This window comes from Clytia hemisphaerica, unplaced genomic scaffold, assembly GCF_902728285.1.
Source record: "Clytia hemisphaerica strain Z4C2 unplaced genomic scaffold, Clytia hemisphaerica genome assembly, whole genome shotgun sequence".
Taxonomy (NCBI): Eukaryota; Metazoa; Cnidaria; class Hydrozoa; order Leptothecata; family Clytiidae; genus Clytia; species Clytia hemisphaerica.
In genome coordinates, this window is record NW_027103716.1 from 219,707 (window position 1) to 244,297 (window position 24,591).

A 24,591-nucleotide genomic window follows, 5' to 3' on the forward strand; every position below is an offset into this window, starting at 1 on the left:
TTTTTGAAATTTTCTTTTCGATTTTTGAAAAAAGGCCTACTCACTTTATTACAATTTTTTCTCTGGAAATCAAAAAATTTCCTAAAAATCCTGAATTTTCCGACCCTTACAGAGACTAATTTAAAACTTTCTGATTTTTCCGACCCTTTGAAAGACTTTGAAAGGTAAAAAAACCGACCCTTACCGCCCGCACATACCCATCAACCCCCCCCCCGGTAAAGGCCCAATGTTTTTTGGAGTGAAGAACATGGTATGGATAAGTGCTAATCAGGCCAGGGTTGTTCATTTCTCAAAGCTCAAAAAATAATAATACAACCGGGCTGCAAATCAATATTTTCGGTATCAGACTGTCAGATAGAGTGTATCTCAAACTTGGGGAGTTATAGTGTACAGTGTGTCCAATTCCAATGCGATCCAACATTTTTGAGGTACACTCATTTTTTCATCAAAAGTAGCTGATGTAATTTACAAAATTGCCTAATTACGTATTCTAAAATCACTGTAAAATTAATTTTTGTACCATAGGTGTGACACAATTTTTTTTCTTTTGAGTAATTTTTCTCAAGTTCTATGAATTCTAAAAGAATAAAACTTTTTCCATAGGAAAGAAAGGATTTTAATTTTTTATTAATTTTTTAATTAATTTTTTTTTCATCAGATTAATCAAAAGTTATGCTTAAATGAATATATAGAAAAGTTACTTTTCAAAAATACATTTTTCTGTAAAGAATTTTAAAAATTTTTTGGAACATTTGAAGGTCTGAAAAAAGATGGGCAATAATAAGTGTATGGATTGGATGGCTTGCTAGCTAAAATTTCCAACAACATTTATATATGACTATGAGGATGGCTTTTCGAAGGTAACCAAAATGCATACAATTCATTCCTTTTTTCAAATTTATGGTATATTTTTCTGTTTCCCTTATATTCCTTTCACAGTATAAAATTTGGAAAGAACTCTCCCTAATTTCTTCAAACAATATAATCAAGACTACTCACTCAAAATTAAATGGCTCAACTTACGATCATATCTAATTACTATTTGTAGTTGTATAAGTGGTCTTTTATATTAACTCATTAAAAATAAAAGCCACAAACCGTAATGCTTTATTATTGTTTTTTTGATAAAAGAGATTTTTTTCTATGATGCTCCTTTCCTTGACTCTATTATAGTCTAATTAGAATAATGCAGAGTTTGAAGAGGAAGCATATTTTATTGAAAACATTAGGCATCTTATTTCAAGTTATTTGTTTTGATTGCTTGTGATTTTTCATTTCTGGCGTATTTCATTGTTTATCAATCTCTTTTTCTTTTGCTAACCTAATGCTATATAATGCGACAAATTCTACAAAAATATGACATCATTTTTTACAAAAAGTCAATTATGTTGGCTTTTTCATTCAAATTCTCTAATCACATTATTTTGAATTGACGATGTGGATCATCTAAATAAATGAAATTATTGAAATTACTATAATTTGGCACACTTGAAATTTGGTCACTTTCCTCAAGTCTTTGATTCGAAAATTATTTTTACAGATTCATTGATTGTTATAAGGATTTTGGATTTCATTTTAGGAAAAAGGGAAATGAAAATAATATGATTATGTAAAAAATATATTGCTTTTTATAAAATTTGTTTTAAAATTAAGAGAAGATGAAAAAAATATTCACTATTTTGCTGTTTTTTGGACAATATATCATTACAGAGGCATCAAAACTGGATACATGTGGCTATGCTGATAATCCATCTGATCAATATGATTTCAAAACTGATAAATGGTTTCACATTGGGCAATTGTATTCTTATTGTATGCAGGTAAAGAGCCTACTTCGTACTTTGAGAAAATTGAAGATGAAAAAAAGTTATGTTTTGGGAGTGGAGACTTTTTGTTTCTAAGAATGTTATGATGACTATACTCAAGCAATTAACAAACATCAGTTAATCAAAGAGAAAAACATTGTCTTCTTGTCATTAAGAGAAAATTGATAGTTTGACTTTTTTGGTTTGTAATGTTATGTTTGTCATCACTGTTAGAAACCTACTCTTTCTTAACATAACATGAAAACATTCTTGTTCAATCTTCAAGTACCTTTTTTTCATTTGGCACTAGGGTCCCCCTCACATCAAATGTAAACAAAAAAGCTCTTATCATCTCTCATCTCTTTCAGCCTGGAAATTTGACCACTTTCGATGCAGATTGCAAAACTACTGAATGTAAAAACGTAAGAGAATTTCACAATTTTTATTTTCTATTCAATTAACACCTATAGTGGGGGTCTGATCACTCTAAAATGTAAGCAAATAATGGAAATATACACAGACATATTTGCATTAGAGCAGTAGCAATCTAAAGGAGGGTGTTATAATTTTTGACTTTAGGATTGTTGATATCCATATTAGGAATATAACACTCTCTATCATAAATGGAACATTTTCCTGATTTTCTTTTTTTTGAAAATATGATATATAACTAATCTAAAAACACAAATATTTGAAAAATATATAGATTTCGTATATACTTACGATTCGTGTGATTAAAATTGAAAAAGTAAATAATATAGAGTCTACGTGTATACGCGGGGTGTTGAACCAAAATTATGACCAGAGTGATGGCAAGACCACCAATAGTTTTCATAGTCATCGACTAGCTATAGGATGTGTTTTTCCATATCAGTTCACCATTTTCTTGACAATATCCTTGCCAGTTACCCCATACTCTTGTTGTGCTGAAAGGATAAATCTTCATACCAACTATAAGAAGAATAAAAGACAAATTCTAATATAGCCTTTACAATTGAACATAAAAAGGTTAGCATACTTAAAAGGAACACTTAAACAAGGATTTTTGTCATATTTACTCTTTAGATCTCCCCAGATATCTCTTCTTTCAAGTTTTACAAGCACATATAATTCTAATTTAATTAATACTCATGACCTATTCTGGAGGAGCTAAGCAAGTGCTTCAACAGTGTCAAAGAAGAGCCAACATGTCATTTTCGGGCTTATTTTACTGGGTCACTATCTAGTAATTTTGACAGTTTTCAAGGAGAATTTTTAAATGCTGAAAGTGACAGAAACCTTGCATTCATAGCAAAAGTAAACAAAGTGATCAGGTTTATCATACAATGTCAACATTAGTCTATGATATATTTACTCCATTTATCTGTGCAAATTTACTTAGTCTAACAGGTCAAATATCAATCTTAATACTTCCTCCTTTAGAAATGTTGAGTTTTATGAGGGATAGAAAGTAAAAAATTGAAATACATTTCTTCTTGCTACTAACTCCTCGTTTACTAGAAATGAAATGAGAGATTTCTTTTGGTCAACAATGATCAAAATATGCTACTTACTGTAAGAAACACAAAACGTTTGACTTGTTGTTAAAGATATCAAATGCATCAGCAACATTGCCAATATTGAAAAATAATACAAGAAATTCATCCTGCAGGCGAATAATGTAAAATCTAATTGATTGAAAAAAACAAACGAATGCTACACGGGATTCCTAATAAAATTCTAGTTTGGAAGACTAAATTAAATAATTAAATATCTGTTTGATAGAAGTATTAATACAATTTGAATCAGGATTCATTGACTTTTCCTTTTGTTATTGATGATTCAATCATATTTATTAAATATTTTATTAAAGATTGGTCGTTCTTTATATTAAAAATGGAAAATAGTTTATAATGCACGCAATCATCGCTGAATTCACTGCATTTTAAACGGAATACACAATTTGCTGGTTTAGGGATAAACAAAATGGAACCTTCCTTTCGAAGTCTTTCAAACAACTGGATAACTAATTTAAGATTAATTTTTTAAACAAAAATAATTATCATAGTCGTTGGTAATTGTAAAGCACTTTTTCAAAGACCTTTAGGAAACTTCTATCTAAAGAAGTTTTAGAATGAAAGAGGCTTTGTCGCTTTCGATCGAAACTAAATTTAAGCTTTCGTAACATTTACACGTTTTTTATAAGAAAAAACTATATAAGAACATGAGGTTTCGACGGCCAAAATATTAAGAACAAGTTAAGAACATTTTAAGGTTTTACGGACTCTAAAACAGCCAATTTCTTAGGAAAATGGACAAAAATACTCACAAAATAGTGAAAATAAGAACATGTTAAGAACCTTTTTAGGCTTCCAAAAGCTTCGAAAATTTTGGATGTTCTTAAAAACAACGTGTAGAAGGTCAAATGCCTCTTTAATGATCTGTTAATTATCAGTTTGTAGTAATAATGCTGAGACTAATTAAGCTTGTTATAGAATGGTCTTTTTTTGTATTTGATGATTTTAATTCCATGAACACTAGAATTTTGATTTTTGACTTATGAGCTCAGGGGAATATTAAGCTATTGTTACTAAAAACACATTTCTCGCATTCGCAGTGTAGCCCAATGACGTAATGGCTTTTTGATCAATGACTTCATTCTCTGATTTAAGAAAATCAACTCTATTGAATTTGGAAAAAAAACATTTATTTTTTTGGCTCCATATCAAATTTTCCCGACCGGAGTTTTGTAAAAATATAAGTGCCCTCCCCATAAATGAAAACACATTACTGACTAAAACATGATCAACCTTCTAACCCTCTCATTCCTTTATTTTCCTGCCTCATGTTCTAGGGAATGAAACCAAGAATCCTTATATTGTCGAGATTTCAAATATTTATTTGACAATTTTATATGTGAATAAGTGTCTGATAATTAGAATAAGGTTCTGAACATTATTCCGACTCATTCCGATTGTTCCCTTTCAGAAACAAAATTTATTTTACGTCAAGTGATATATTATTCCGTTCTTTTAGTGTATGAAAGCATGCCCAAATGGAGATTTTAACTTGGCAGCTTGCATCTCCGAGTGCAACGTAAGTACTACTACATTTTCTGTTATAATCGTTTGGGGAATCAGCACGATTTATTTAAACGAGGGTTCATTAAATCGTTAGCGAGGTTAAGCAATGTTTATTTAGACCGTTCAATGTGATACCCTAGGGGGGGGGGTTTCATGGTTGGCGGAGGAGCGGAATCGGCCCTTTTTTCGGACGGAGTGACGGAATTTGGCGAAAATTTAGACGGAATTACGGAAATTGGGTTCTCTGACGGAGACGGAAAATTAGACAATTTTAGTGCGGAAAAACGGAATTTAGCAAAAAAAATTGCGGAATTTCGGAATTGGTAAAAGATATTCAAAATTTGCGGAATATTCGACAAAAATATTGAATTTCAAAGGAATTTTCGGTGACGGAATTTTGGTTCAATTTAAGACGGTGTGACGGAAATTGAAGAAAAAATTGGCGGAATTGCGGAATCGGGTACCCCCTGAAACCCCCCCCCCCTAGGCCTGTACATAAGATTTCACTTGCATGGTTTGCTTTGATAAGTTATGTACAGGCCTACGGTATCGCACTTTACGGTCAAAATAAACCCGTGCTTAACATTGCTATTAACATGTATGCAATGGTTTGAATTTGACAAACTCTTCTATCAAATTACCAAAGGTCTCGATGGTTCTTAAAGGAGGTTTAAGATTTATGACCCGAGTTGTATTTTTATATAAGAAATGTTAGAAAAAGAAAATTGTTCATATCAGTCTTATACTGTTGACGAATGTAGAGAAATTTGTGCTTCCTTTCGAAAAGGTATGAAAAATACTAGATATAAGAGCGAAACACTCCACCATCAAAAAAGTAAACACCTCAGTGGGTTTTCCTAGTTTAGTTGAAAATCAACAAAATTCAATGAACCTCGAACCTCGTTTATCATAAAGTGTTTTGACGTCAACAACCGTTTGATTTTGCGTATAAATACAAACAAAATGTTGCAAGTTTTGAAATTATACAAAGATTCCCTGCAGATAGACAATATCATTTTACAAACATTGCGAATCTTTTGCCACCAGGAAACTCATCGATAAAATGAGTAATCTTTCAGATATGAAATACAACTTAAAGAATGCGTTGGCTATTTCGATTTAAAAACACTTGGTCTCATGATAAGCTGATACTGTAGAAAGAAGTTATAGACGATATCGGATTTAGATAAATGCAATGCATTCTGGTTTCTAGGGACTCTCAAAGGAATTATAATAGATCAATTATAATAGATTATAATTCCTTTGAGAGTCCCTAGAAACCAGAATGCATTGCATTTATCTAAATCCGATATCGTCTATTGCCAGAACATTGCCAAATTGTGTTTTGAGAATCCTTTATAATAATATCAGGCATTTTTGAGTGTGCCAATTATTGTAATTATCTAATCCTATCAAAGCTATTGATCTTGAAAAGTATGTTTAATTTCGGTATGTGGAAAAATCTTCCTCTCCCATCTTCTATAACAGTACTAGGTAATAAAAACTGAAAATAAAAAGCACATAATGGTCTTAAACAGTGTCTATCAATGTCCATTAAAGTCATGCCGGTTATTTTCATTGATTAAAATGGTCAATAGAACATGAATCATTATGAATGCGTAGTGTAGTGTAATGTAGCCACTTTATACCCGGAACACATTCTTGATCTCAGCCAAACTAAAAATCTTTGATGGAAGTTTCTTGAAGTGGTACCACTACTCAATACTGTATGAGTTAAAAGATTTTTGAACGAAAATTTCATCGAATTATACCATAAGGACACCATCTTTAAAAAAACTCTGATTGAAGATGACAGATATAACATAGTAAAGGGTTTATGAAGGTCAATGACTCTAACCCTCTTATATCCCTAAAATAATAATTATTATCATTAGTATAATTGGTTTCTTTTTTTCGGTTTTCCAGTCAAACGAGCACTGCATCAATGGATGCAAATTCTTCAATCAAGTAGTTGGAGGTAGGTCTTCTTTAAGTTGAGCTTTTCAATTCTATTGTCACTTTATTCGGGTACAAAAATACTAAAAATGAGGCGAAAATGGTCTCATCAATTCTAGCGAATTTACCCCTGGGAAATTTGTCCCTCGGAAAAATGCCCCCGCGGGAATTGGCTTTTCAATATATATACTGATGACGCAAGATGGTATTTTGAACGCTTAAAAAGAATACTTATTCCAAAATAAACACGTCAGATCTCATTGTTCTGATATAATTCAAAAGCTAGTCTTTATAACGTCAGACTTTCGTATGGAATTCGTTGAATGTAGTTTACCTTGAATAAGGTCGTAGATTATGTAAGTCGTTATATAGAACGTCGTCAAATTCTAGAAAATGAATTTCAGAGACGTCAACACATAATGCCAATCATCTTTTAAACGTGTGCCAAAAAGATGAATCTAATTTAAGAGTGGCACCAATAAAAAATCCACAAATATTCAAGAAATGTTGAATAACTATTTAAAAGTGGATTCTACCTCAAGTGTTTTTTTGTAAATTGTATAGGTTATTTCATGTCTCCTTATGTTGTAAAGACCAAAATTTAATGCGGTTTTATCGTCTCCTGGCTGTCTCCTTAGACAAAGCCATGATTAGTCCAATTTTTTTTAAATTTCGATTTCGCTTTTTAGTTAATACATAGCAGAATTCTCCTTTGACTCCTGAAACCTGGTAACACTTACTCACTAGTTTGAATTAAATAGATTATCGACCGCCGGAGGCGGTTTCTTTCATAGTGGTACGCTAATCTCGTTTTGCCTTGGCTCATTACTTTGTCTGCCATTTACTTTCTGTTTTTTTAACTAGATTACCCAGGTGTTTTTCTTTTTTTTCCCTGAATGTCTTTTATTCGGAATTGAATAATCGAGACATGAAAAATGACTATATTGTAATCTGTTTTCAATGAATAATCTAAAATGTACTGGAGATGACATGTAGGCGTTAATAATGTGCGCGCGCTCTTTCGCGAGCGTGATGCGTGATGGAAGGCGGTCGTTTCAGTGTGGTTTAGATCCACACTGTGACCTAGTTTATCTGTTGGCATTCTTTACCTAAAATAGTCATGTGGCAGTCAGACAAGATTTTCCTCCTCCCATTTTTTAGGTTCTGACGAGTTTTTAACACTTGCCATATCAAATACACCAAAGATTATTCAAGATGCTCCAATTATTACCGAATATGATTACAATGTCAATTATAAATGGGACAGTATCGTATCCGGTGGTTCTGTCAATTTATCCAGTATCTACTTGGTGACAACTGTCCTTGGATCTGACCAATTCCAATCGGGTTATACTGAAGAGAAGTTTCTTATGCTGGTAAGTGTAAATAGGTCTGTTGTTGCATTTACCAAATGAGTGGTCTTTAATGTTTCTACCCAGAAAGAATCCCACAGAGTTATCTATTTTCAACTACAAACTATAGGGTTCAATGAGACTGAAATGAGCTAATCTAGATAGGGCACTGGTCACATGCGGCTCTGCGAAATGTACATGATGTCTTATTCTGAGCCTGTGATTATCCTTGTTTTTCTTCTGAGAGTATAACAATAATGCACGAACATCGATGTTGCGAGGAGGAAAAAACCTTGGTGGACCTAATTTCTTGCATGACGCATTGATAGCATAGTAGTGATGCATGACTGTTCCTAACAATTCGTGTTTTCCTCAATCTCAAGACAACAGATACTGCATACAATTTGACCATCAATGATGTTTGTCAACGGATGGGAGGAATTCATAGACACACCCCGAAAAAGAAATATCAGATTAAAATATACCCCATCAATCGAAATGGTTGGAATCGATCAAATGCCCTTAATGCAACTTTTATACGTAAGTATTAAGAAAGATCCTTTCAAAACACGTATCAATTCTATTGTGATACATTCATGGGTCAAGGACCGTGTGATACCCGCCACTTTTGGCCAAAATTGTTTCCTCCTGGGTTGAGTAAATAATCTAAAATTTCATATTTATTTCTTCATCATTTTGTAGATGTATTCTCTAAGGATTCGAATAGTAGAGGAGAGTCTCCCATATTTTCTAAAAGTATGATTAACGGGGAAGTAGCATTTATTTATCTTATCTATTAAGACTCAGACGTCTCTGAATTCTTTAGGTATCAATTAAAGAGTTTTTTGAAATAATTAAGTTTAGAATTCAAAGTAGTCCTTCTTTTTCTCTTCCACAGGTAAAAGATTGCCGAATGTATCTTCAGTAGAAATTTCACGACCTCGATTTTATGGTTCTGCTAATTTAGAATGGGAATTTACTGTACCACCCGTTTCAGGTATCTATTAAGTATTTTTGTTTCTTTTGTTGAACGAAATTATGTTTTCTTGTATCAAAGCTTTCCACTTTTTCCATAAAAGAATCAATGAGAGCTTGAATTTTGATACAAGTGTGATGACCTGGGAGAGGTCACCTTTTTCAGTTTAAAAAAAAAGCATCAATAGTTCAATGCCTTCTTCATCAAACTGCAGCTTTATCAAATTTAAATATACAGGGAAGGAGTGCCCTAAGTGAACTGATTTAGTGGGAACTAATTTTTACTTTTTTGCAGGTTTTGGCCAAAAAATAGATTTCGTGTAATTGCCTACTACTAGTATTATCTTTTTTACTGCAAAACATTTCAAAGCAAGGTCAATTCACTCTCTTTTTAGACGATAATGCCACTTACATCAAGGTATACAGTGATTTCCAAGGGACAAGATGTCGCAGTATACCACTGTTCACTTCCGGCAAATCTGGCGGCCAAAACATACAATCGGGACAAGCAACAACCGTCAAACTTACCTACTATGACCCTGGGAAGGACCAATTAGATGGTTGCCATAGTGACGTAGAAATATACGTATTTTATGATTGTCTCGATGCTGGACCATTTCTGAGTAATTTTACGTACGTCAATTGCTCGTATGTACGGGACTACACGAAAGACTGTCCCTACGTGACACCGCCGACGCGTAAGTATTTAGGATATGTAGGGTATTTTTTGTTTTGATAGGCTCGCAGATGAAAAATTAAACCTGGCGAATTCTTAGAAAGTCCGGATTGTATTGTTTAACGTGAATATATATTTGAAGCGGCGAACTGAACTTTTAGACGAATTGTAATGTTTTTGTCCCTTGGACCGGCGAAATTCGCAGCTCGGGTCCTTGATAAGACCTCTGGGATACAAGATGGCTGTCTCTGGTTGACATCATTAGACCTGATAAAGTTGACTTTCGCTTAATCGAACTCGAACGGGAAATCTAATTTGTTCGAGAATCAAAGAGATTCGAATTATAGAAAACATGTTACCAAGGTTTCTCCTTTACGGGGACTTAAAGCTAGTTCGAAGTATAGAAAAATTCGAATAATAAAGGCTCGAATAAACGAGAGTCTATAAAGTTGATTGAGTTTCCTGCTAGGTCTCTTTAATTTGTTGTTTTTGCAGTTGGGTATTTATGGTCGCGACAGATAGGTATAAGATTGACGATACATTGGATTCTCCGTAACTCTAACCTTTATAACTCGATTATCTGCTTAACTCAAATAAGTTTAATGCTGGTCCTTTCAGTAAACAATGCCTAATAAACCTGTCTCTGTGGCTCGAAAATTTCTTAACTCGAACAAATTCTATTTCCTCACGCGGGTTCGAGTTACGGAGACTCCACTGTATATTTAAGTTGATATTGATTAGTCTCGAGCTAAGTACAATTTGTACTACTTTACATCAACTTTAAAAAAAAAAAAATCATAAACATAAACATTATATTTTCTCTCGACAAACAGTACCACCGCCAGTAGACGTTATCGCATCATATACATTATCAAAGACTACTTGCCGCCAACGAGCATGGACTTCTGATTTGCAAGAAAAATGTTCTAATGCAAACTATGCCTTATCTTTAACTTGGCCTAAACCCTCGACGGTTTATCCAATTCAGGAATATTTGATACGTTGGGGAAAAATGGAACCATGGTTCTTCCCTAATACTTCATGGGTTTTCAAGGGCAAAGAATTTGGAATTTCATCATCTGCGGTAAGTTTGAAGCTGATTTGATTATATTGTTATTATCGCTCAGTACCGACTAAGTACGATTAGTACGATAAATTAGATTTTTCATCTTCTTTTTCGTCATATTTTCTTGATGCGAATTTCAAGCAAGGAAATATAAACATCTGAAATAGTCGACGAAGAGTATCAATAAAAATTTGACAACTGAAATTGAAACCAAACTTTAGAGGGTGCGATTATTTTTCCATCCCCACAGAATCTTCTGACTTTAAAACAAAATAATTGAAATCTCCAGCCATAAAAAATATGGGTATATTAATCCCCAGTTTCAGTTCGTTATTTTTATCCCCAATTGCTAAGAGAATCCTACCGGGTCTGTGAGAAGGAGGTGTTTAAGAAGCACCTTAAACTGCATTGTTATATTCAGTCTTGGTGGTTCATAAGGATATTCTTTTCTACATCTTTTTTTTACAGCTGAATACATCTTTCTTGATTGAAGAAATTCCTCTTTCCTCGCAATTCAACGAATTTGGGATAGAGGTGATGTTCGTTATATTCGATTTTATAGCCAAGTCTCTTTAACTGGACAAATTTTCTGCTGCTTCCCTCAAACTCAAACTCTTAACCCAAAATAACTGTTCGACAATTTCTGAATAAAGATGAATTTTTGTCAAACCAGACCTTTATTAAAATCCTTTTTAAATCTACAGCCACGTGAACTATTATCTGGAAATGATTTAAATACCGTATTACTTTGAATAAACGCCCCTTGATTAAACGCCCTTCGAATAAACTCTATTTTCTTTGTCTGAAAGAAGAAGCTGTAGCAAGTGTAATATGAAGAAAAACTTGAAGGACACTATTTAAGGTATTTCGTATCTTTGCTGACACAGCATTTTAAGTAATAAGTTACCTATGTTGTAGATTCACCCAAGGACAGAAAGATACGTCAATTTCCGATACTCAAAATATGCAGCTGGTTATACCATTTATAATACAGGTTAGACTTATCTTCATACTTCAAACTTGCACAGAACATCAAACGAACGTCCGTATAACGTTAGATGAACGTTGAAACAACGTCGTGGGCCTCTTTTCATGATTTTGAAGGTTCGCCTGGTCCACCAACAAGAAATCGTGCGTCTTCTCTGTCTAACATAAGAATTATGACAGTCTCCAGGTTTTGTCAACAGTTTTTCTACTGAAAAAAAGATTTCTATTCAAGCTTAGATTAATAAGTTTGTGCGCTCTTTTACAGACGTTGTACCGCAAACTACATTTCCTCTGGAAATCAGTATCGAACAAACTGGAGAATCTTGTACAAAATGGTCATATGTTCCTTGCTTTGACGGAGATGCTCAATCTCGATGTGAAGAATGTATAGAGGGGAATGGTATCGAGTATACTGTTTCTTGGAAAAGTGAAAATGCAGAGGCTCCGTTTCCAGAGGGTGAAGGTTTTTTGGTTCAATGGGGACCAGCTGTTCAGTGGACCGGTGAAGAGAAAGTTATTTTGACTTCTGATGCGATGGATAAAGTGATTGTGAATGTGGTATGGATCATTTATGTTTCATTACTATCGTGGAATTATCATTTTAGTATCGGGATAGTATCACCCTTTCCATATCGAATACTGCGTAGAAAAAAGCCGTAACGTCTAAGGCTATCTTAGAATAAGATGTTATCGTCCTTTAAATGGATAGTAGGCGCGGGATAATATATATGCGTGGAGTTTACAGCGGTATGGACGGTTACGGAAAAATAACAGCGTAATAATAATAGAGTTTGTAACAAACCCCATAAACACTTCCGCCACTGCTTACCCCGCCCCGGGATTTACCTCCCGTTTTCAAATTTTCATATTCATCCTGCCTCCTAAATAATTCCATTTTTAGTGGCCTTGTTGACGATAAGACCGTCCACATTATTATCGTTATCGTGAAACTATTAGCCAATTTATCTAGACTATTTAAAATTAAAAACAAATTATTTTATCATGGGAATCGAGTATCCACCCTCACTATGTTTTATACCGTTGGTTTAAAGTTTTGTATTCATTGATACAGGATGGCCGTTAGATGGACATGGTATGGACATAAGCTGGACGATATTTTGACATTTTGTCTATAGTATAATATAACGATATCATTAAATTTTCTTTTGAACAGAATAAAACAACATACAAAATTCGAAATATCAAGAAAATTGTTCCAAAGCTTGGAGTCCGAGTAAGATCTCTTATTTTCACATTATATTTTCAAATAACTTGCTTCCCTGTCTGCACTTTTCCAAAGGTTTAATCTCATAGAGCCCCCTCCCGCAAATAAGTTTATTCTTACGCTAACCTAGCTCATACGCTGATTCTAAAAGGTTTTTTCCACATTTTTTACTTTTAACAGTAACATTCTCTTCTTTTTTTAAGGTTGAAGTTGACAACGTAAATAACACCAAATATGCTTATACTACAAATTTTGATTCCTTCAGAGTTGGTAAGTAAAATATGGTATAGGTGATTATATTTGATTGAGGAATGACTGCAAATAGAAAGAGGATAATTAACCCTATTCATACTGTTGGCGAAGGTGATTTCTCAAGTTTACAAAACAAAATTTTGGACATGAAATTTGTACTTTATTTTGTAATTTATGACATGGACTTGGCGTGCCAAATTTCTTTTGAAGATCAAGAACTATAGATCGAAAAAAAAACGAGTGGTACAAGCCCCCTAGTTCTGAATCGCTCCTAAAAGCCAAGCATTAAATTAATAGGGTTAAGGGAAAACAAAGAAAAAAAACCTTTTAAGATATTTTTTTCAAATCAGTTTTTTGTGTCGACAGGACTTGAAGCTGAACAGATTCAAGTCAAGGTTGCAAACTTTACGTGTACAAATCGAACAATAACTTTCGATTCCGAGGGGCGTGGTAACGAGAGATGCGAACATGGAGATTACGATCTGCTTTTCAAATGGGCGAAACCGGACACGAATCGCTCCGTAAACTACATGGTCCGTTGGGGACCAAGAAATCCGCGTCAAAAGGACGAAACAGAGGCACTGGTACTGAAAGAACAAAAGTTGGGAGATGTTACAACGGTTCGTATTATTCCGGACCCCAGTGCAGCGGCTTGCGTTAAAAGTTGCGTGAAACAAAGAATTTAGTGAACATGGAAATTCACTTTCTAAATGCGAGAATCTCGTAAACCCTTATTGTGTGAAGACGTAAACTTTCCATTTACAGCAATTTTCTCAAGTTTCCCTGGATTTGTCAAGCTTCCCTCTAGATTTTTCCTCAAAATTTCTTTAAAATCGAATTACGTGAATAAAATCCCCTTTGAGAATCTTTCATCTGGTGGAAATTGTTAACGGTTCATTAATTTTTGACAACTATTGATGATATTAAGCAAAATAGATAAATGATTTTTTGATGTTGCTTGCTTACCGACCTTGAAAATAAATTTTTATTTTATCCATAGGAGAATCTTTCACAGGAGATCAAAGGAATTGCACTCGAGAAAGAAATTGGTATCGAGGTCTGTATATTTTCTGTTTCGCATTGGCGTTCTGCATTATGTTTTATAGCTGGATCCATTGGTAAAAGATTTACTCTACATCTTAGATTCTTTGAATATGAACATTAAAGAAAGAAATTTTGGCGGAAAGAAAATTTGGCGGATTTGGCCAAAATTTCTATTTTCCACCATCCGCCAAATTTATATTACGTACCGCCAAATTTCGTCCTATTTTAGGCTCCAAAATTAGGTTTTCAATAATTTTGCTATCATTTTTTGCCCTAAACATCCAGCAACCGCCGAATTATTTTCCTGCCAAATTAAATTCCGTCTAAAAAAACTTTTTCGGGCATCCACCAAATTAAATTTCCGCCAAAATTTCTTCCTTTAATGTATTTAATTGAGACATGCGCGAAAAAATCCTTATAGTTTGTCGCTACAGATTAGATTTAAGAGAGCAACTTTAAATATATGTTTTAACGGAATACTTTTATTTTATTTCGAATTTCACAGCTACACGTTAAAACTAGACTGAAACCCAATTATCCTTACTCCTCCGAAGAAACTGGATACACTTGGTTTGCTGGTTTAAAAGGTATTTGAAATAACTCATTAGTTTTTGTTATAAGGTAGACTGCAAAACCTTCTGCCAGATTCTAGTTTTTGAGATGATCTGTATCCGCTTTACTGATCTAAGCGTCGTCAAAAATTATCAAAAAAACATGATTTAGCCAGAAATAGACTCCAGTTCAACTGTATCCTGAAATCGGCTAAGATTCGGTACTGATAGGGTTAAATTCATGATATTCACCATTTCAATGTCTTCTTACATTACATCACGGACCCAATAGCTGATTGGTTGTAAGTGACGTAAAATCAGTCAATACGTCACTTTCAACCAATCGTTGGGTCCGTGGAAGACATTGCAATGGTGCATATTATGAAAAAATTATTTTATGTTATTTGTATAAATTATTAACTCAGCACCCTCTACAAAATTCTTCAGATTCACTCCCGAAACCTATCAAGCAAAATTTGGAGATTACTACCAAACTGATCAAAAGCTGTCAAGAGTATGAGAAAGTGGAATGTTTTTCTGGCGATGAAGATCTCTCATGCGTTGAATGTCATAATGGTAAAAAATGTCTTAATTTTATAATTTAAGAAAGAGCGTTGGCCGAGTGTTCTATAAGGCGTCAGCGTCACAATTAAAAATCTCGAATTTGAACCTTTGTTGATTTGTTTGAAATTTGCAGATTTTCACTAAAAATTGACGATTTTTCTGCACTCTGAATTAATTCACAAAACAAGGATCAAAATACTCTACAAAACCTTTTTTGCTAAATAAAACTTGGCTTCTGTAGTTGACTTAAAATCGCAATGTTGTTCAATATTAGGTACAGTAGTTTATCAAGTGACTTGGAGAAAGTGGGAAAAACGAAGACGTCGTAGAAGCCTTGGTGAAGTGGAATCAGAATTTGATGATATGTATTTGGTGAGGTGGGGAGCTGCCGTTGAATATGGCGGACAAACCATTGTACCACTTGATTCGGAACTGGGTTGGTTACGAACGGTAGGTACAACCATTGAGTTTAAAGGCGAAGGTATATTTGAAGCTCTTCGATGGGAAATGAAGCCACTTATTTGAGATGCATGACCCAAACGGCATGACCTGCTAGGCCCGGTGTAAAATCCATCGCCAAATTTCAAAAAAATATACTGCGTGCTTTCTTCAATCCGCCATCCTTCCGATGTAACTAAAAATTAAACAAAACTCAAATTTTTGCAGTAACAGATACAGGGATTTGTCTTCAAATAAATACACTCTAAACTCTCCCAAAAACTTGCAATGTTTCTAGGAAGCAAACAATGTGACCTTCAACATCTCAAAGATTCACCCGCTGATGGGATTTCAGGTACGTTTAAAGATTTTGTCGTTTTTTTCTGATAATTAATCTGAGATGTCATGAGAATCTAAATTGGTCGGAACTTTCTATCCCCAAAGATTTCAGGTAAGTGGTTTGCCGTAATAGAGTATTGCCAAACATTAACTTACACTCTCTATACCTGTCTATTCTTGGACAATTTTTTTCTCAGTATACCCTAAAGAATATCTGTGCCAATTTTCAGCTTGATGGCAATTTTCTACAGTTCTGAGGCTAATTTTACCTGACCATTAAACAATATCTTAAAAGTAAAGAAATCCAAAATTTTTAGACCCATGGTTCCTTTCAACCGTGAAATATCTTCTCATATTTATGTTTCAGGTCTTCGCGTATGGTGACGGTGAAGATTTTTCTGTTTTCAGTGAAAATTATAAATTCAACCAAAGTAAGTTCACTGCAACCATAATTATATTCTATTCCTAGGTCTTAAAAAGTACAAATCACTATCTAAAAGTAAAAATGAAAATAGAATAAGGAAAATAGGAAAATTCATGAACAAGTTTTGCAGACAGCCGTTTGAGTTTATTAGCAAACTTCCACCTTTTCAAACGACTACCATTATCATATATATTTTCCCATGTTTACGAACGATAAAATTGTCAAGGTCTAAGTTTCAATGATACACATACTTACCATTACCAATTTATTACATAATTATGTCTCTTTTTGGACCTACCTTGGAGGTCCTATAAATTAACCGATGTCCGTCCGTCTGTCCGTCCGTCCGTTCGTCCGTCTGTTACCAGCTTTTCTCAGGATTGGCTCATTAGTTTTTTCTAATTTTTGGCACAATGATGTAAAATGGCAATGCCCGAAATGTGACGGAGCCCGATTTTCGAAAAAAAAAATATTCCGGCCGAAAATGCCGGAAATATGCCGGAAAAACTGTTTTTTTGGCATTTTCTCGAGATTTTATCATTAGTTTTTTCTGATTTTTTGCTCAAAGATGCGTACTAACAATGCCCAAAACATGGCCGAGTCCGATTTTCGAGAAAAAATTTTTTCCGGCTTAAAATGCCGGAAATATGCCGGAAATTGCCGTTTTTCTGGATTTTCATTGGACTTTTTCCTTATAATTGGTTGTTTTTTCATTCAAAAACATTATTAACAGCAATGCCCACCATCAAACATGTTTTAATTTTCAATAAATTGATTTTTGAAGCCGGAACTATTTAAAAATCGCCGGAACAACCTATTTTCGCCGGAAAGACAGTATTTCTTGAATTTCTCAAGCTGTACTTTATATTTTTTTATGAAATTTTGCAGACTGATGCAAAATGACAATACCTAAAATGTGACGGAGATTGATTTTCGAAAAACATTTTTTCCGGCCGAAAATGCCGGAAATATGCCGGAAAAACCGGTTTTTTGGCATTTTCTCGAGAAGATGCGTAATAGCAATGCCCAAAACATGGCCGAGTTCGATTTTTGAGAAAAATTCTTTTCTGGCCGAAAATGCCGGAAATATACTGGAAATCGCCGTTTTTGCAGATTTTCATTGGACTTTATCCTGATATTTCTTTGTTTTTCATGCAAAATCATTTTTGATAACAATGCCAACCATCAAGTATGGTTCAATTGTGAATAAAACTGATTTTTGATGCCGGGACTTTCTAAAAATCGCCGGAACAGCCGAATATCGCCGGAAAAACGATTTTTCTTGAATTTCTCGAGCTGTACTTTATATTTTTTCATGAAATTTTGCACACTGATGTAAAATGGCAATACCTAAAATGTGACGGAGTCTGATTTTGTAAAAAAAAAATATTTCGGCCAAAAATGCCGATAATATGCCGTCAAAACCGGTTGGTTGCCATTTTGTCGAAATTTTGCACACTGATGTAAAATGGCAATACCTAAAATGTGACGGAGTCTGATTTTGGAAAAAAAATATTTCGGCCAAAAATGCCGATAATATGCCGTCAAAACCGGTTGGTTGCCATTTTGTCGAGATTTCATTAACCGTTTTTCCCGATTTTTGCACAAAGATGTGTATCAGCAATGCTCTAAGTGTGGCCGATTCGGATTTTTGAGAATCATGTTTTTCCGGCCGAAAATGCCGGAAGTTAACTTAAAAATTATTGATAACAATGCAACCATCAAGCATGATTCAATCGTCAATAAAACTTTTGCAATTTTGCAACCGGAACTTTCTATTTCTTTTTTCCCTAAACCCCTCCCCCCATCAACAATCAATTATGAACTTTAATGCATTTTCGCTAAGCACTACATTTTCTTAATGATTGTTTATCTCCTTATTGCTATCTAAGTTTCATCATCAGGTAGGTCCATTCAGCATGTTGCTTGTTTGTGACTTTATTCATGATATCCACCACTGGAGAGTCTTCGAATAATTTTCAAAATTTTCACCTAATACGTCACTTTTTCGATTGTTTAAGTGACGTATTGAGTGGAAAATTTTAAAAGTTCTCAAAAGACTCTCCAGTGGTGCATATCATGAATTTAGGACAGCGTGATATTTATTTTTCACAATTTCTCTATTTTTCCCTCCACTAGCACCAACACAAACACCACCCACAGATAGTCCAGTATCTAAAGGCAAAGATGAACCAACAGCATCCATCGTTCTTGGTGTTCTCATCCCTCTTATTGTGATCGCTGTTTTAATCATCCTATTCATTGCATGGAGAAAACGTGATAAGGATAACAAGAGTCCTTTTGAAAAAGATGGATTCGGGTAAGTAGAGATTGTGGTTCTCAGAGAAACCATTTTTCATTGTCCCAGGAACAAAACTGAGAGAAGCACAAAGGTTATTAAATGAAAAATGGGGTGGAGACACGAGAAAGCGTTTCAGGTTGGTAGGATGGAGCGTGTTGCATTGCACCAACGCGAAAAAAACTTCTCGTGTCTCCAAGCCTTAAGTCTTAAAGCATTTTTTTCTTTTTCTTCCATGGTATTAAAAATCCATCCTCGTTTTCTTTAGCATGTATTTTGACGCGGAAAAAGGAATACTTGCAGATGATTGGGAAATTGATCCTAAAGCGATCACTCTTGACGTTAAAATAGGTAAAAGAAGGTTGTTTAATCCAGACTTTGATTTTCTAGTTGACGTCTATGGTACAATTGCTTGAGCGTCAGATAAGTTCGAATAAGCTCGAATAAGTTCTTTGGGCCCATCTACCCTTTATATTCAGTCAATTACATTCTAAATTATCTTGTATTTTGAAGGCTCGATGTCTTTCCCCCATTCTATCCTGAACAACTTCAGCTCTAAGCTCTACATTAACTCTCAATATATTCCTATTACATTTTCAGGCGAAGGGGCTTTCGGAACAGTATACAGTGCAACTATCGATGCAATAGTCATTGCAAAATCAAATTACGGCAAACAGGCTGGTGGAGTTGCTGGTTTTAATACAGAAAATAACCCCAAAGTGGCTGTCAAGCTCTTGAAAGGTAAATATTGGTCTTACCATCAGCAAACATATAGTTTAATGACTGCATAACTGATATTATGTGAAGATGTCGTTAATCTTTAGACCTTCGACTAACATTGATATTTTAAGGCTATTTTAACCAATGAGAAGAGCGATTTTTTATAGACGGGTCAAAATCTTACACCGCACTCGGCTTATAAAAAAAGTTATAGAAGTGCGCATTTTTAGGTAAACAATTCTGATAATTTGTCAAAATTCTTAATTTCATAACTTTTGTGATCAAAATTCGAATTTAAGATCTCTCAATATTACAGACGGTGCGCAACAGGAAGAGTTTGCAGATTTCAAAGAAGAGATCACATTGATGAAGAGTATTGGATACCATAAGAACATTGTCAACATGATTGGTTGTAGTACGGTCAGACAACCGATGTGTCTTCTAGTAGAATTTATGGAACACGGTGATCTATTGAATTTCCTAAGGAAAAGACGCTCAAAGGTAAATTATAATTAAACCTCTTGATTCAAACCTTACAGTGGATGCTTACAGATTTGACGGTGAGACGGTATGTGGCCCTCTTTACCATCAGTGTTTCGGTGTTTGAAGAGAAGTAACGGTATTTCGGGGGCAAATTTTCCATGTGATGACAAAATAAAGATCTAAAAAAATAGTGTTGGTGTTTAAGTGTTCTCGACCCCCTCCCCCCTGCATACACCCCTCCTTACAGTATAATTTGTGTCTCCATATATCCGTTGACAAACTTTTTTTTATGAATTTTAATATTCGTCATTGTTTACAAATCAAGATTTCTCTTTCCAACAGCTCTGTACTGGATTGACTACAACGGAAGGTACCAAAAGCTTCATGTACACACAACAATTCCATGATACATTACAGGTTTGTCTTTTCTGGATTTCTGGTATAAGAAATATAATATAAAACATAAATAAGGCTTCAAAAAATTTAAATTCAGATTAAGAACATCTATAGGCTTAGAATTAAGAAAAAGTTAAGAACATCCGATGGATTCAAGAATTTTGGAAAAAACGTTTATTATCATCCTCTAAAGTTTATCTCTATTTTCAGGACATTAATTCCATCGGTGAAGAATCAGTAAATTCGGGTGCACCAATATACGATGATAGTCCGAATTCTGATGAAGTCTTGACTCCTGATGATTTGCTGTCGTTTGCTTGGCAAGTTTGCGCTGGCATGGTAAAGAATTAATGGTTGATTCTGTTGATTTTCACAGCTTAGTTAGAGAAGTTTTTAACGAAAAAATGACCAGGTTTATGTCTAAAATCGAACGAATGTAGATATGTTTTGCAGATAATATGAAAGGGCTTTATTAAAGATCTAATATATCCGTTCTGGTATTCCATTGTGTGCATGTATACACAAAACACATACATACACTTATATATAACACATACTGCATACACCTCATACATACTTGAGGTTGTTTTTGTCAAGCATACAATACAGCCGTGTATTACAGCCCTGCTGTCCCAAATTATCCAGACAGTTAAAAATGGCCTACATTTGTAATCATATCTTCAATATTTTAAGAATTGGCTTTTCGAATTCACAACACTTATGTTGAATAAATGTTAACTGACACCTTCATTTCTTTTTCATCTCAGGAATTTCTGACATCAAATAATATGGTGCACCGTGATTTAGCAGCAAGAAACGTATTGATAGGTGCTAATAAAGTATGTAAAGTATCTGATTTCGGTCTCACAAGGACAGTTGGTGATAGTCAAATCTACACCAGTCAGAAGAGTCGAAAATTACCCATCAAGTGGATGTCAGTTGAAGCCATCTTTGATCAAGAGTTTACTATGTACAGTGATGTGTAAGGCTCATCTTGTTTGTTTGTTTGTATTTCATGTTATAATGATGACTCTCTCTGATTCAATCTTCAAGGGACCGAAAATTCGAATTAGAAAAAGATTTGAATTAGAAAAGATTCGAATTATAGGGGATTATAGTACAGAAATCACTTTTCAGCTGAGGGCACCAATATTCTAGTTTGAATGATAGAGATTCGAACAAGAGAGAGCTGACTGTACTGAAAGGTAAAACAAATATTTCCTCTCGGTAACCTAATAAAAAGACCATCCCTAAGTAATAGACCTTCTAGAGGAATTATTGGGATGGGTCGAAAAGTGGTTGTTTTGTGATAAAAAATGTTTGATCAGGAGAATTATGATAAAAATTCTCCATACAAAATTTTCATTTATAAGAGTTATCTAATTGTACCTCCTATGCCTGATAATGTCCATTTCAAAGTAGCTCTGTATGAAAGCTTAGACCTTTCTTATTTCTGATTTTTGCGTTTTAGTTGGGCGTATGGTGTTTTACTTTTCGAGATAGTCACACTTGGCGGTACTCCATATCCTTCGGTTAATAACCGTGAATTGTTGAGAATGTTAAAATCGGGTTACAGAATGGATAAACCAGAAAATTGTGCAGATCCGATGTAAGTATTGTTTAGTATTTTTTATCGCTGGGTACATTTCATCGATGGACCACTAGAGGGGGGTTTGTACTTTTACGGTGTGACGGGATTGGCCCTTTTTTAGTACGGTATTACGGGATTTGACGAAAAAAAAGACGGGAAAACGGTATTTTAAAATCAGACGGTGACGGTATTTGGCCTTATTTTTTGTCATTTTGCCGGTATTTGAACCTGTACAAACCGGTGTGACGGTGTTATTATTTTTTTCAATTTTCGGGATTCCGGGATTCAGCAAAAATTTTGACGGAAAACCGGTATTTCGAACCCCTACAAACCCCCCCCCCAATTAGAATTATCTAACTGTCTGACTTGAATAACTCAAGTTTGTAGGGGTTCGAAATACAGTCGCTCTCATATTGTTTTCTGACCAGCCACCAGAACCGTTGGAAAACCAACGGATCCGGCGAAACTCGAACTCACAACCATGCCATTCGCGATATGAGAGCGACTGTTCTCACCTCATTGTAATACATAAGGGCAATATTCATGATAAGCATATATAGGCTCAGATTTTATTGTAAAAATTTAAGCATGTGCTAAGCATTACCTTGAGCCTACAAAATTTTTTTGAAAAATGTAAAATATTAAAAATATAAAGGTTTTTCCTGATTTTACCTGTTTTGGCTGGGAATTTACAGATTTCCGGAATTTCAGTTAAATTTTGGTTTGGATATAGGCATCCTTATAAACATTTTTCAGTCTTGCCAAGCCGTCCTAAGTATCTATGAGCCTGTTTTCAAATTTTTGTATTTTTGTACTTCAAAAAGTGCATAAGTGAAAAAAGTGGCGGTAGAGTTTGGAACAAATACTGTAAACACCTCCGCCACTGCTTACTCCGCCCGAATTTATCACGCCTTTTAAACTATTCCCTTTTTTAGTGATCGTTAGGATCGTCTACTACAGCACGGGTCGAAACCTTTGCTTTAAGGCCGGTCTCCACTTGCGCGCGCTGCGATCGCACTTTTTCGAGCAAAGCTTCCACGTTGTTGGTCAAAAGAAAAATGAAGCAACTCTATTGGCGCGATCTGACGTAACAGTTGAAAAAAGTTGAAATGTGTTCAACTTTTTTTTCAGGCGTGCGCTACATTTTTATGACGTAATCTTTTTTCCAAACAAAAAGGATTGAAGCCAAAAAGTGCGATCGCAGCGCGCGCAAGTGGAGACCGGCCTTTATAGCTTGTAAAATACATGTACTTTATTATTGTTGGACCACTTTAGGTATGACATCATGCTACATTGTTGGAATGAAGATCCTCTTGAGCGTCCAACATTCACCGAATTACATGACCATTTGGAGCAGATTATGTCTCAGTCTGCCGATTATCTAAGTTTTGATATCGATCAAGGAAATACGTATTATAATGTAGCCTCGTTTAATAGTGTTCCCTCCGATGATGAAGATTTATTTATGTTTGATGCTGAAGAAAATGCACCGAAAATAAAAAGCATTGAAGAACTTAAAGAACAAAAACAGAAGATGAAAAATGAAGATAATGAACAAATGGAGAGTAAATTAAGCTTAAAAAGTCTTCAGCCTAATGAGGAAAGGTATGTGAAACCACAGCCCCTGAAATCATTTAACAGTGCACCAAACGGCTATGTGAATCCAGCTATGACCAAGGATCTATCGGATTTGACTTTGTGAGCTGGATTGGACGAATTTTAATGAAACGATTTTAGATGTGATTTATATTCTCTTGGGTTGCTGGAACACCCGGGTAAGAAATTAAAATGGAAGTTAATGGTTTAGAATCAGTTTCACAACCTTAGAGCCGGGAAAAGGTTCCATTGAAATATCTCGTTATTTGGAACCTTATGGACGTTACATGGACATTACATTGACATCGATTTGATATTGGATTCATGCAGGCTGGGTATTACCTATTTTTTGTTGTATAATATTCACATGAGAGAGCTGGCTCTCAAATAATTATTGCCGAATGGAAAGCGTTAATTTACTATTTTTAAATGCAAAGAATTTTATATTAATTTTATTATCAATTCCTAATAATTGGGCCATTCTATTTTATAACCATACAGGGGGTGGACGAACTTTTCCAGGGGGTAAAAAGCTATTCTTAAACTTCCAGGGGTTAAACGATTGATATTAGTTCGCCCACACTCACTTTAAGAGATGAAAATAATTTTTTCCATGGTCTTTTTTGCAGATGTTGTTATTTTCCAGGGGGTATCCACACATTTCCAAGAAATTTGTTTTGACTTGAAAAGGTTCGTCTACCCCCTGTTTGGAACAGCCCATCTTACTAATCTATCATATTTTTGTAAATTTTATGAAATTAATGGTCTTCAAAATCTTTGATGTGCTTCG

At 34.5% G+C, this 24,591-nt stretch overlaps 1 protein-coding gene and 1 long non-coding RNA gene across 2 annotated transcripts; one reads left to right on the forward strand and one right to left on the reverse strand.

Annotated features, from left to right (window-relative positions):
• The first annotated feature begins 1,616 nt into the window (after positions 1-1,616).
• Positions 1,617-24,012, forward strand: LOC136804254 (uncharacterized). The gene is made up of 30 exons (XM_067060957.1): positions 1,617-1,820; positions 2,174-2,227; positions 4,821-4,880; positions 6,794-6,845; positions 7,985-8,199; positions 8,559-8,715; positions 9,074-9,172; positions 9,546-9,848; positions 10,660-10,910; positions 11,361-11,426; positions 11,811-11,886; positions 12,145-12,437; positions 13,054-13,113; positions 13,308-13,374; positions 13,723-13,976; positions 14,357-14,413; positions 14,906-14,987; positions 15,399-15,527; positions 15,790-15,965; positions 16,252-16,308; positions 16,660-16,723; positions 18,856-19,036; positions 19,284-19,366; positions 19,616-19,756; positions 20,052-20,236; positions 20,561-20,635; positions 20,825-20,953; positions 21,382-21,596; positions 22,086-22,223; positions 23,481-24,012. The coding sequence occupies exons 1-30, from the start codon at positions 1,659-1,661 to the stop codon at positions 23,905-23,907; spliced, it is 4,308 nt and encodes a 1,435-aa protein (XP_066917058.1). The 5' UTR covers positions 1,617-1,658; the 3' UTR covers positions 23,908-24,012.
• On the reverse strand, positions 1,635-3,473 carry LOC136804255 (uncharacterized). Its single transcript, XR_010846257.1, has 2 exons — positions 3,359-3,473; positions 1,635-2,756 (listed from the first exon to the last, which is right to left on the reverse strand). It is a non-coding gene; the product is annotated as an uncharacterized lncRNA (long non-coding RNA).
• Positions 24,013-24,591: the final 579 nt, after the last annotated feature.

What these genes read in the sequence shown, in the direction of transcription:
- LOC136804254 (XM_067060957.1), top strand. Translation starts at nt 1,659, where the DNA reads ATGAAAAAAATATTCACTATTTTGCTGTTTTTTGGACAATATATCATT. An exon ending in AAACTACTGAATGTAAAAAC is followed by an intron (nt 2,228 to 4,820) that starts GTAAGAGAATTT and finishes CCGTTCTTTTAG; the next exon opens with TGTATGAAAGCATGCCCAAA. An exon ending in TTTGAAAAAGATGGATTCGG is followed by an intron (nt 19,037 to 19,283) that starts GTAAGTAGAGAT and finishes CGTTTTCTTTAG; the next exon opens with CATGTATTTTGACGCGGAAA.